Raw genomic sequence first — 14,313 nt, 5'->3', positions numbered from 1 at the left:
CCCCTTCCCGGGTGGATCGGTCCTTCCGCCGGCCCCGAATAGGAGTATTGGAGTGTGAAGAGGCATCGCGACGCTCCCAGAGACGAGGGGGCCCGAACCAGCGCCTGCATCACCACCGGGGCTAAGACGATCGGCGAGGACGACCAGGGCACCCATTCGACTCATCGAATCAGTATAGTAAAGCAAGAAATGCCTCTGTAAATGTGATGCCGAGAGGCTATTGGTGGATAGATGCTGGGTCCCGATTGGATTAGTCGCATACTGGCTCCACCCAGTAAGGCGGAGTATAAGAGCCCAGGTTCTCCCAGCAGCCGTATTCTGTAACTGTGCTGCTGGGAACAAATTTGCGTAATAAAGCCATTGTTCGACTCCTTTTCCTCTCATCTCGGCTCGTGAGTGAGTGATTGATTGTGCCACAATCTGTTAAGTGGGCCGGTCAATGGGGTTTCCCGGTGGGCAGCCCCACGCCGTCAGGAAACCCCCTGGCTGCCAGCTAAATGGAGAATCCAGCTCCCAGTGTCCCAGGTTCAATTCCCGGATTGGGTCACTGTCTGTGTGGAGTCTGCACGTTCTCCCCGTGTCTGCATGGGTTTCCTCCGGACGCTCCGAATTCCTCCCACAAGCCCCAAAAGACATGTCAGGTAATTTGGACATTCTGAATTCTCCCTGTGTACCCGAACTGTTATCCTGACTATATTTCCCCCCCAGCCAACTTTGTGTCAGGACTCGTTTCCATTCACCCCAGTGTTCTGGTGCCATTCTATCCCTCTCCCCCAATTTATTTCCCTGCCTCGATATTTGCTTTAAACCTGTCACATTTTCAACCTTTTCCACTCCTGATGCAAGATTGACCTGAAATGTTAACTTTTTCTCTCGTGACCGGCTGAGATTTTCCATTGTTTTTTAAAAAATTCATTGCCAACATTTGTGGGATTTCACCTTTTTTAAGCTCTCTTGAGCAGCCTGCTCCTCAACAAATCCCACTTTGATCACCACAATTATTTTCTTAAACAGTTGGGGGGGGGGGGGGGGGATAATAAGGCTGGTGGATGGACACAATTTTTGATTAAAATGAATGAGGGGGATAATAATCTTTATTATTGTCACAAGTAGGCTTACACTAACACTGCAAGTTACTGTGAAAATGTAAACGTGTCTGCAGTTTGTTGGGAGTACCCACTGGCTCCATTTCCCATTTGGAAGGGCTGGCTGATTGACTGAATTCGACAACACAGCCTGGCCTCGACCCCCTTTCCCAGGGCCCCCTCACGGTGCAGCCTGACGCCACTTCCGGCGCGCACGCCGGCACGGCCGGAAGCGCGTGGTTGCGAGACGCAAACGGGTGGGGGCTGATCAGCCCGATTGTTTGTGCGCGGTTGTTTCGATCTCTCCGCAACTCGCGATGGTGATAGCCAACCGGAACGATGTGTCGGAGCGGATGCACCCGGACGACTGCATGTGAGTACCCGGGCGGGGGCGGGGGCGGGGGGTGTAGGGGCGGCACCTTTCGCCGGGGTTTCTGAAATATTGGGATGGGTGGCAAGTTGTTTGATTGACAGGTCGGATGGCCAATTGCAGCGTGATACGGTTTCCCCGGTTACGGCTGCACCAATCAGAGCAAGGGGCGGGCGCTGTCGTTTTGGGTGTTGGGCTGGTCTGGGAGCAGCACGTCCCTGGTCTCCCTGTCAGTGTTTGTACATGGCTTCTGCAGGGTTATACATCTGCCAGTTAGCACTGATATGGGGGTTCTGTTGATGATCAGTAGATTAATTTCATCTAAAACAAGCGAAATACTGCACATGCTGGAAATTTGAGATAAAAGCAAAAAATTCTGGAAACCTCCAGGTCATAGAACATTACAGCGCAGTACAGGCCCTTCGGCCCTCGATGTTGCGCCGACCTGTGAAACCACTCTAAAGCCCATCTACACTAGTCCCTTATCGTCCATAGGTCTATCCAATGACCATTTGAATACCCTTAGTGTTGGCGAGTCTACTACTGTTGCAGACAGGGCATTCCACACCCTTACTACTCTGAGTAAAGAACCTACCTCTGACATCTGTCTTATATCTATCTCCCCTCAATTTAAAGGTATGTCCCCTCGTGCTAGACATCACCATCTGAGGAAAAAGGCTCTCACTGTCCACCCTATCCAATCTGATCATCTTGTATGCCTCAATTAAGTCACCTCTCTAACGAAAACATACCATGCAACATTCTGGTAAATCTCTGCACCCTTTCCAATGCTTCCACATCCTTCCTATAATGCGGCGACCAGAATTGCACGCAATACTCCAAATGCGGCCGCACCAGAGTTTTGTACAGCTGCAACTTTCAGGGATCTATGTTCATGGACACCGAGATCTCTCTACTCATCCACACTGCCAAAAATCTTACCATTGGCCCAGTACTCTGTCTTCCTGTTATTTCTTCCAAAATGAATCACCTCACACTTTTCTGCATTAAACTCCATTTGCCACCTCTCAGCCCAGCGCTGCAGCTTATCTATGTCCCTCTGTACCTTGTAACATCCTTCCGCACTGTCCACAACTCCACCAACTTTAGTGTCATCTGCAAATTTACTCACCCATCCTTCTACGCCCTCCAGGTCATTTATAAAAATGACAAACAGCAGTGGCCCCAAAACAGATCCTTGTGGTACACCACTAGTAACTGGACTCCAGTCTGAACACTTCCCATCAACCACCACCCTTTGTCTTCTTCCAGCTAGCCAATTTCTGATCCAAAGAGCTAAATCTCCCTGAATCCCATGCTTCCGTATTTCCTGCAGTAGCCTACCGTGGGGAACTTTATCAAATGCTTTACTGAAATCCATATACACCACATTAACTGCTTTACCCTCATCCACCTGTTTGGTCACCTTCTCAAAGAACTCAATAAGGTTTGTGAGGCACGACCTACCCTTCACGAAACTGTGTTGACTATGTCTAATCAAATTATTCCTTTCCAGATGATTATACACCCTATCTCTTATAAACCGTTCCAAGATTTTGCCCACAACAGAAGTAAGGCTCACTGGTCCATAGTTACCAGGGTTGTCTCTACTCCCCTTCTTGAACAAGGGGACAACATTTGCTGTCCTTCAGTCTTCTGGCACTATTCCTGTTGACAAAGATGACTTAAAGATCAAAGCCAAAGGCTCAGCAATCTCCTCCCTAGCTTCCCAGAGAATCCTAGGATAAATCCCATCCGGCCCAGGGGACTTATCTATTTTCACCCTTTCCAGAATTGTTAACACCTCCTCCTTATCAACCTCAAGCCCTTCTAGTCTAGTAGCCTGAATCTCAGTATTCTCCTCGTCAACATTGTCTTTTTCCTGTGTGAATACTGACGGAAAATATTCATTTAGCACCTCTCCTATCTCCTCGGATTCCAAGCACAACTTCCCACTACTGTCCTTGACTGACCCTACTCTTACCCTAGTAATTCTTTTATTCCTGACATATCTATAGAAAGCTTTAGGGTTATCCTTGATCCTACCTGCCAAAGACTTCTCATGTCCCCTCCTGGCTCTTCTTAGCTCTCTCTTTAGGTCCTTCCTAGCTAACTTGTAACTCTCGAGCGCCCTTACTGAACCTTCATGTCTCATCTTTACATAAGGCTCCTTCTTCCTCTTGACGAGTGTTTCGACTGCCTTAGTAAACCACGGTTCCCTTGCTCGACCACTTCGTCCCTGCCTGACAGGTACATACTTATCAAGGACACGCAGTAGCTGTTTCTTGAACAAGCTCCACATTTCCATTGTGCCCATCACCTGCAGTTTTCCTCCCCATCTGATGCAACCTAAGTCTTGCCTCATCGCATCATAATTGCCTTTCCCCCAGATATAACTCTTGCCCTGTGGTATATACCTATCCCTTTCCATCACTAAAGTAAACGTAATCGAATTGTGGTCACTATCACCAAAGTGGTCACCTACCTCCAAATCTAACACCTGTCCTGGTTCATTACCCAGTACCAAATCCAATACGGCCGACTTCTGGGAAGGCCCCCCCCCCACCAATAAATTCTGGTGGAGAGGAAACCCGAGACACTACACGTGTAGTGTCTCCCACCCACCCTCCTCCTCCTCCTCCTCCTCTAACCTAATAATAAGATCCATTGGTGTGAGGTAAGTGCCATATTATATTATTATTATTAGCATTATTATATTATATTATTAGCATTGCGCAGGTCAAGGAGACACAGCCTGAGTGAGAGAGATACAGACAGTGAGATTTTGGTAGTTTGGTGCAGTGAGGTAACCAGGAAAGGTAAGTGGTTAATCTAATTGTGCTGTTTTTCAGTTAAAAGTGCAGTGTAGATTAGTGTCTGATTGGCTGAAGCTGCCCCCTCCATAAACTTAAATTAAACTAATTAATTAATTAGTGATGGCTGGTCAGGTGGTGTGCTTGAGCTGCTTGATGTGGGAGCTGGCAGATCCCAATGCGAGCTGCAGCGACCACATCTGCAGTAAGTGTTGGCTGCTCGAAGAGCTCCGGCTCAGAGTTGATGAGCTGGCGTCTGAGCTTCAAACACTGAGGCACATCCGGGAGGGGGAGACTTACCTGGACACTGTGTTTCAGGAGGCAGTCACACCTGTCAGAGTAAGTAGTTTAAATCCTGCCAGTGGCCAGGGACAGCAGGGTGTGACTGCAAGTCAGGCAGGTAAAGGGAACCAGCAGTCAGGAACTCAGGAGCCTCAGCCCTTGACTCTGTCCAACAGGTATGAGGCACTTGCTCCCTGTGTGGATGGCGAACAGGGTTGCAGGAAGGATGAGTCAGCTGACCAAGGCACCATGGTTCAGCAGGCCATTCAAGGGGAGGGAGTAAATAGGCAAGTTCTAGTTGTAGGGGATTCTATTATCAGGGGGATGGATAGTATCCTTTGTGAGCAGGATAAAGAGTCCCGCATGGTATGTTGCCTGCCCGGTGCTAGGGTGCGGGACATCCCTGACCGGCTTGAAAGGATACTGGAGAGGGAGGGGGAGGATCCAGTTGTTGTGATCCATGTCGGTACCAACAACATAGGCAAGTCTAGGAAAGAGGACCTGTTTAGAGATTATAAAGAGCTAGGATTCAAATTAAAAAACAGGTCCTCAAGGGTCATAATCTCCAGATTACTGCCCGAGCCACGTGCAAATTGGCATAGGGAGGCAAGAATAAGGGAAGTTAACACGTGGCTGAAAGAGTGGTGTGGGAATGAGGGGTTCCTTTTCATGGGACACTGGCATCAGTTTTGGGACAGGGGGGACCTATACCGTTGGGATGGTTTCCACCTGAACCGAGCTGGGACCAGTGTTCTGGCGAAAAGAGTAAATAGGGTGGTCAATAGGACTTTAAACTAAAGATTGGGGGGGAAGGGAAAGTCAGGGAACCAAGAGGTGAAGTAATCAGCGGGGAGCGTAGCTGCTTAGGAATACAAAAAAACACAAACAGACAAAACTCAAGAGTGGTTACGATTGTCCCCATCCCACAAAATATGACACAGTGTATGGAAAGGCTCAGTAAACCAAGGCCCACCACACTAAGAAAACAAAAAGGGATGGTCAATAGAGAATTAAAGGTGCTATATTTAAATGCGCGCAGTGTACGGAATAAGGTAGATGAGCTTGTGGCCCAGATTGTGACTGGCAGGTATGATGTGGTAGGCATCACAGAGACATGGTTGCAGGGGGTTCAGGACTGGCATTTAAACATCCAGGGATTCACAACCTATCGAAAAGACAGAGAGGTGGGCAGAGGGGGCGGGGTTGCCTTGTTAATTAGGAATGAAATTAAATCAATAGCACTAAACGACATAGGGTCAGATGATGTGGAGTCTGTGTGGGTAGAGTTGAGGAACCACAAAGGCAAAAAAACCATAATGGGAGTTATGTACAGGCCTCCTAACAGTAGTCAGGACCGGGGGCACAAAATGCACCACAAAATAGAAAGTGCATGTCAGAAAGGCAAGGTCACAGTGATCATGGGGGACTTCAATATGCAGGTGGACTGGGTAAATAATGCTGCCAGTGGACCCAAGGAAAGGGAATTCATTGAATGCTTACAGGAGGGCTTTTTGGAACAGCTTGTGATGGAGCCCACGAGGGAACAGGCCATTCTGGACTTAGTGTTATGTAATGAGCCAGACTTGATTAAAGATCTTAAAGTAAGGGAGCACTTAGGAGGCAGTGATCATAATATGGTCGAATTCAATCTCCAATTTGAAAGAAAGAAGGTAGAATCAGATGTATAGGTGTTACAGTTAAATAAAGGTAACTACAGGGGCATGAGGGAGGAACTGACGAAAATCAACTGGGAGCAGAGCCTAGTGGGAAAGACAGTAGAACAGCAATGGCAGGAGTTTCTGGGAGTAATTGAGGACACAGTACAGAGGTTCATCCCAAAGAAAAGAAAGGTTCTCAGAGGGGGGATTAGGCAGCCATGGCTGACAAAGGAAGTTAGGGAACGCATCAAAGCAAAAGAGAAAGCCTAGAATGTGGCAAAGAGTAGTGGGAAGTCAGAAATTGGGAAGACTACAAAAACAAACAGAGGATAACAAAGAGAGAAATAAGGAAAGAGAGGATCAAATTTGAAGGTAGGCTAGCCAGTAACATTAGGAATGATAGTAAAAGTTTCTTTAAATACATTAAAAACAAACGGGAGGCAAAAGTTGACATTGGGCCGCTCCAAAATGACGCTGATAATTTTGTGATGGGAGACAAGGAAATAGCTGAGGAACTAAATAAGTACTTTGCGTCAGTCTTCACAGTAGAAGACATGAGTAATATCCCAACAATTCCAGAGGGTCAGGGGGCAGAGTTGAATATGGTAGCCATCACAAAGGAGAAAGTGCTAGAGAAACTAAGAGGTCTAAAAATTGATAAATCCCCGGGCCCAGATGGGCTACATCCTAGAGTTCTAAAGGAGATAGCTGAAGAAATAGTGGAGGCGTTAGTTATGATCTTTCAAAAGTCACTGGAGTCAGGGAAAGTCCCAGAGGATTGGAAAATCGCTGTTGTAACCCCCCTGTTCAAGAAGGGAACAAGGAAAAAGATGGAAAATTATAGGCCAATTAGCCTAACCTCGGTTGTTGGCAAGATTCTAGAATCCATTGTTAAGGATGAGATTTCTAAATTCTTGGAAGTGCAGGATCGGATTAGGACAAGTCAGCATGGATTTAGTAAGGGGAGGTCGTGCCTGACAAACCTGTTAGAGTTCTTTGAAGAGATAACAAATAGGTTAGACCAAGGAGAGCCAATGGATGTTATCTATCTTGACTTCCAAAAGGCCTTTGATAAGGTGCCTCACGGGAGACTGCTGAGTAAAATAAGGGCCCATGGTATTCGAGGCAAGGTACTAACATGGATTGACGATTGGCTGTCAAGCAGAAGGCATAGAGTTGGGATAAAAGGTTCTTTTTCGGAATGGCAACCGGTGACGAGTGGTGTCCCGCAGGGTTCAGTGTTGGGGCCACAGCTGTTCTCTTTATATATTAACGATCTAGATGACGGGACTGAGGGCATTCTGGCTAAGTTTGCCGATGATACAAAGATAGGTGGAGGGGCAGATAGTATGGAGGAGGTGGGGTGGCTGCAGAAAGATTTAGACAGTTTTGGAGAGTGGTTCAAGAAATGGCTGATGAAATTCAACGTGGGCAAGTGTGAGGTCTTGCACTTTGGAAAAAAGAATAGAGGCATGGACTATTTTCTAAACGGTGACAAAATTCATAATGCTGAAATGCAAAGGGGCTTGGGAGTCCTAGTCCAGGATTCTCTGAAGGTAAACTTGCAGGTTGAGTCCGTAATTAAGAAAGCAAATGCAATGTTGTCATTCATCTCAAGAGGCTTGGAATATAAAAGCAGGGATGTACTTCTGAAGCTTTATAAAGCATTAGTTAGGCCCCATTTAGAATACTGTGAGCAATTTTGGGCCCCACACCTCAGGAAGGACATACTGGCACTGGAGCGGGTCCAGCGGAGATTCACACGGATGATCCCAGGAATGGTAGGCCTAACATACGATGAATGTCTGAGGATCCTGGGATTATATTCATTGGAGTTTAGGAGGTTGAGGGGAGATCTCATAGAAACTTACAAGATAATGAATGGCTTAGATAGGGTGGATGTAGGGAAGTTGTTTCCATTAGCAGGGGAGACTAGGACCCGGGGGCACAGCCTTAGAATAAAAGGGAGTCACTTTAGAACAGAGATTAGGAGAAATTTCTTCAGCCAGAGAGTGGTGGGCCTGTGGAATTCATTGCCACAGGGGGCGGTGGAGGCCGGGACGTTGAGTGTCTTTAAGACAGAAGTTGATAAATTCTTGATTTCTCGAGGAATTAAGGGCTATGGAGAGAGAGCGGGTAAATGGAGTTGAAATCAGCCATGATTGAATGGTGGAGTGGACTCGATGGGCCTTACTTCCACTCCTATGTCTTATGGTCTTATGGCCTCGCCTCTTGTTGGCCTATCAACATACTGTGTCAGGAAACCCTCCTGCACACATTGGACAAAAACGGACCCATCTAAAGTACTCGAACTATAGCGTTTCCAGTCAATATTTGGAAAGTTAAAGTCCCCCATAACAACTACCCTGTTGCTTTCGCTCCTACCCAGAATCATCTTTGCAATCCTTTCCTCTGCATCTCAGGAGTATCTGCAGTGAGAGAAGCAGTTTGACGTTTCAGGTCATCAGTTATTGTGGCTCCTTCATATTCTCCCTGTGTCTAAGTGGGTTTCCTCCCACAGTACAAAGATGTGCAGGTTAGGTGGATTGCCCATGCTAATTTGCCCTTTGTGTCCACAAAGGTTCGGTGTGGTTACGGGGTTTGGGGTGGAGATGGGTAGGGTGCTCTTTCAGAGTGGGTGCAGACACGATTTGGCCGAATTGCCTCCTTTTGCACTGTAGGTATTCTATACATTGTGTTTTAATCTCTGAATCTATGATCTTGTAGATTCTTGTGCTGAAGTGCTTGTTATGAGCCAAACCTGAATTGAGTTTCCAGGTCAGCTTGTTTTCCATTCCAGCTATTTATTATTGCTGAACATTTCTCAAGCTGAGCTGCTCCATGAATAACAGCTGGATAGATTTGAACAAGTCCCTGAAGATCATGATGTCATAACACATCCGTTATGTCTTTCCTCTTTATTCAATAACACATCCAGGCAAATGAGAATAAGATTGAATACTGAAAAGGTGGAAGGATGAATCTGTACCTCGTTAAGACAAGGAACAATCAGGCCTTCCAATCTGTCCTCACAAATAGAAATAAAGGAATAATTGTCCATCACGTGTGCAAAATAATTTGGAGACGTTTCAGACATTTCTGTTTATGCATTCAGAGTTGTTAGCCTTACAACACATTAAATAAGACATGTTAAAAAGGGATGGAGTCACCAAAAGGGATGGAGTCATTTATACTGCATTTTTTTCTCTTGTGGTCAGCGCTTCTATCACTTTATGATAGAATGGGACAGCGCAGAAGGAGGCCATTCAGTCCATTGTGCATGTGCCAGCTCTTTTGGTAGGGGTATTAATTAGTTTCACTGCTCTTTCCCCATAGTAGTTTTCTAATTCACTTTTGTAAGTTACTATTGAGTTTACTTCTGCCACCCTTTCAGGCAATGCATTCAAAATAAATCACTCAATAAAAAAACGTTTCATAGAATTTACAGTTCAGAAGGAGGCCATTCGACCCATCGAGTTTGCACCAGCCCCCGGAAAGAGCACCCTACCTAAGCCCGCCCGTAACCCAGTAAGCCCCATAACCCAAAAGGCCTCATCCTGCTCCTATCTTCTATGTAACCTTTTTTTGGACAATAAGGGCAATTTAGCATGGCCAATCCACCTAACCTGCACGTCTTTGGACTGTGGGAGGAAATCGGAACACCCGGAGGAAACCCACGCAGACACTGGGAGAACGTGCAGACTTCGCAGACAGTGATCCATGCCGGAATCGAACCTGGGACCCTGGAGCTGTGAAGCAACCATGCTAACCACTGTGCTACCATGCCGCCCATTACTTCTGTTGTTCCTGGTTCTTTTGCCAATCACCTTGCATTCGTATCCTTTAGTTAGTGGCGCATCTGCTACTGGAAACAGTTTCTCCTTATTTGCTTTCAACATACTTAATGATTTTGAAATCTCTATCAAGTCTTCTCCTTCACATCTGCTGTCAGGAGAACAACACCAGCTTCTTCAGTGATGTGGGAATAAAGGGTTAATACAATTACGTTGAAAAATATATTATTCAAACAAGACTTTTATTATAACAAAAACAACAATGCAGCAACTCCCAACTCCATATTATAGCCTAAGTGCACCCACCCAATCCCCCTCACTCCCATAACACAACCTTAATCAAAATAAAAAGACAAATCACCCCCCCCCCCCCCAACAGCTGACACTAATCAGTTCCCTGAAATAGGAGATGAAAGGCTGCCACCTCGAGTAGAACCTTCCACCGATCCCTCATGGTGTACTTGATCTTCTCAAGGTGTAAAAATTCCATCACATCCCCCAACCAAGCCACAACCTTATGCAGCACCGGGGACCTCCACTCAAGCAGAACTTGCCTCCGGGCTATTAGCGAGGCGAAGGCTAGGACACCTGTCCTCGTCTCCGTTTTCAGCACTGGCAAGTCCAATACTCCAAAAATAGCCACTAACAGGCACGGCTCCAGCTGAACGTCCCAAATTCCTGACATTGTAACAGAAAAGGAGACCCACAAAATAACAAGCTTGGGGCACAGCTCCAGGGTCCCAAGAGCACCACTTGCACCTATCCAGCACCGAGAAGAACTCACTCATATGCGCCCTGGTCAGGTGCACCCTCTGCATCACCTTGAACTAGAGCAGATTTGACCTCGCACACGAAAATGTGAAGTTGACCCTGTGAACAGCCTCACTCCACACTCCCCCTCAAAGACCAAACACAGCTCACCCTCCCACTTCCTCTTTACCTCCTCCAACGATGCCTGCTCCGTCACCAACATCTGCCCATAAACATCCAAAATCTTACCCTCCCCTAACTCGGCGATGGACAGGACTCTGTCCATAAACGAGGGCGCCAGCACCCGAGGAAATTAAGGCAGCTGCTTGCGTAAAAAAATTGCAGGCCTGCAAGTACCTGAATACATTCCCTCTCGGGAGCTGGAACTTCTCTACCAACTTGTCCGGGCCGGCAAACCTACCTCCCAGAAACATGTCCCTGAACCTCTCCAAGCCCTGAACGATAAATCAAGCCAGATGGCACAAACCTATGGTTCCTGCAAATCGGAGCCAGTTGTGACATGAAACCCAGTTTAAAATGTTGCCTAAACAGATTACAAATCCGCAAAGTGGCTATCACTACCGGACTCGAAGAGAATCTGGCAGGGGAAAATGGGAGTGGTGCAGTAACCAGGGCACTCAGGCTTGACCCTATGCACAGAACTACTTCCATCCGCCCCCATAGAGTCCGGATCCTTGAACCACCCCTGCACCGTATCAATATTTGCCACCCAGTAGTAACATAACAGATTAGGTAGTGTCAACCCCCCAACTGCCTATCGCTTTGCGTCCTCGAGCCCGAGGAGCCTTACCAGCCCAAACAAAAGTAGATATCAATTTATTGACCCTGTTAAAGAAAGCCTTGGCAAGAAAGATGGGAGACACTGGAACCAAAACAAAAACCTCGGGAGAATAATCACCTTCACCGTCTGTACCCTTCCTGCTAAGTTCAGAGGGAAGGCATCCCATCTTTTCAAATCGGCCTTCACCCAATTCACCAGACCAGTAAAGTAAAGTTTATGGAGTGTGACCCAGTCATTGGCCACCTGGAATCCCAGATACTGGATGCTAGTCCTGGCCAGATGAAATGGCAGCCTCCCCAGATCAGCTCCCCTCCCAGAGGGATTCACTGGAAAATATTCGCTCTTGCCCAGATTCAACTTATACCCCGAAAAGGAGCCAAACTTCCTGAGCAACTCCATTATCTCCTCCACATTGAAGAGTGGGTCCGTGATGTATACTAACAAATCGTACCCATACAAGGATACCCTCCCCCCCATGGTCTAACCCCTTCCACCTGGTAAACTACCTCAAAACAATGCCCAGCCGCTCAATTGCTAAGGCAATCAATAGCGGAGACAATGGACACTCCTGCCTTGTACCGCTGTTCAGATGGATACAACCCAAACTCAGGGCATTAGTATGTACAATCGCATTGGGGGCCCTGTACAAATGTCTAATTCATTAAATAAATTTTGGCCTGAAGCCAAACCGCCCCAGAATCTCAGAGGTATCGCCCGCTCAACCCTATGGAGTGCCTTTTCCCCATCCATCAAAATAATCTCTTCTGGTTCGGTCCCTAAGGAGCGCGACGATACAACATCTCCTAATATTGACCGACAAACCTGCCCTTAACAAATCCACTCTGTTCCTCCGAAATCACCCCAAGTAGGCAGGGCTCCAAAAGCATTGCCAACATCTTTGCCTCAGCCTTTAACAACAAAATAGGCTGATATGATCCACATTCCATGGAATTCGTACCTTCTTCAGGATCAAGGAAATTAATAGCTGTGCCTACGTGGCCAGCAGCACTCCCTGGGACACAGAATCATTAAACATATCCAGCAGAGGTGGAACCAAGTGCCCAAAAAACTGTTTGTAGAATTCAATGGGGAACCTATCCGGACCTGGTGCTTTACCCGATTGCATTAACCGCATACAGGTCATGATCTCCTCCTGCACTATCGGCATCTCCAACCTCTGCTTTCTCTCCTGCTCCACCTCCAGAAAGGTCAACCCATCCAAAAATTGCCTCATTGATAAACTTTCCTCCGGGGGCTCTGACTTATACAACACAAAATCCATTTGCAATTTCTTTCTGTCCCGACATAGGAGTACACATTCTGTTCAGGACAGATAGCAACCTCTTCAATCTGCAAAGGCTGAAGGCTTGCATAGAGATCACAGAACAAGTTCTAAGAGAATTCTTGTTTGTCGATGACTGTGTTCTCATAACACACACATCCCGAGGTCATCCAACTGTTTGTTGACTGCTTTGCTCAAACCTCAATGCTTTGGCTTTACAATATGTCTGAAAAAGGACAGATTTTGTACCAATTTGCCTCTGGCCACAAACCTCTAGACCCTATGATCACAATCAATAATACACCCCTCAACTCTGTTTGAATAATTTGTTAACTTGGGAGTATCTTCTCCAACAACACAATGTTGGATGATGAAATCATTCATCATCTGGCAAAAACAAGATCAACCTTTGGCAGGCTCTCACACATGGGGTTTGTCTCAAAACAAAGATCAAAGCCTACCAGGCAGTGATTCGATATCGCTTCTCTATGGCTCTGAGACATGGACAGCTTAGCGGTGTTACACAAAATAACTAGATGCATTCCATCTTCACTGCTTAGGCTCTCTGTGCAACATCCAAGTGACAGGACAAAATTTGACTCAAATTTAAACAGAGCAGAATCGGGTCCCTATAGGAGAAGTGAGCACACCACAACCCAGTATTTCACCCACCCCTGCAACAGTGTCTTCACATGTAATATGTGTAATCAGATCTGCAAATCAAATTTGGTTTAATGTCACATAGGAGACAACACCAACAGAGACAGTAAAAAAATGGTCTGCTTGATGAACACCCATCCATTGAAGCGATGGGGAATCCATCTTTAAGGCCTTGATATGTGGTGTCCAGAATTGAATATAATATTCCAGCTGAAACCTAACCAGTGATTTTAATAGGTCCACCTTTTGACCTTGCTTTTGTACCCTATGCCTCCGAGAACAAATTTTGATTTGATTTGATTTATTGTCACATGTACTGAAGTACAGTGAAAAGTATTTTTCTGCAGCCGAGGAACGTACACAGTACGTACATAGTAGACACAAGAATAATCAACAGAGATCATTGACAAATGGTACATTGACAAAACAGTGATTGGTTACAGTGCGGAACAAGGGGCCAAACAAAGCAAATATATGAGCAAGAGCAGCATAGGGCATCGTGAATAGTGTTCTTACAGGGAACAGATCAGTCCGAGGGGGAGTCGTTGAGGAGTCTTGTTGCTGTGGGGAGGAAGCTGTTCCTATGGCTGGATGTGTGTGTCTTCAGACTTCTGCACCTTCTGCCTGATGGAAGGGTCTGGAAGAAGGCAATGTCTGGGTGGGAGGGGTCTCTGATAATGCTGTCTGCCTTCCTGAGGCAGCGAGAGGTTTATACAGAATCAATGTGGGGGTGGCAAGTTTGAGTGATGCGTTGGGCTGAGTTCACCACAGTCTGCAGCTTCTTACAATCTTGGACCGAGCAGTTGCCATACCGGGC

General features: G+C 46.5%; 1 protein-coding gene across 2 annotated transcripts in view; it reads left to right on the top strand.

The window, feature by feature from the left end:
* The first annotated feature begins 1,293 nt into the window (after window positions 1-1,293).
* The window catches only part of r3hdm4 (R3H domain containing 4), a 40,848-nt gene continuing 27,828 nt past the window's right edge, over window positions 1,294-14,313 (top strand). For both annotated transcript variants that reach the window (XM_072482673.1, XM_072482672.1), the window contains exon 1: window positions 1,294-1,458. In XM_072482673.1, coding sequence (XP_072338774.1) covers window positions 1,403-1,458 — 56 coding nt within the window. In that variant the 5' untranslated portion in view covers window positions 1,294-1,402. The remainder of the gene's footprint in view (window positions 1,459-14,313) is intronic.

Source organism: Scyliorhinus torazame, chromosome 18 (genome assembly GCF_047496885.1).
Source record: "Scyliorhinus torazame isolate Kashiwa2021f chromosome 18, sScyTor2.1, whole genome shotgun sequence".
In the NCBI taxonomy this organism is placed as follows: Eukaryota; Metazoa; Chordata; class Chondrichthyes; order Carcharhiniformes; family Scyliorhinidae; genus Scyliorhinus; species Scyliorhinus torazame.
The sequence above is the reverse complement of the archived record's forward strand: the minus strand, read 5'-3'. Positions and strand labels throughout refer to the sequence as shown.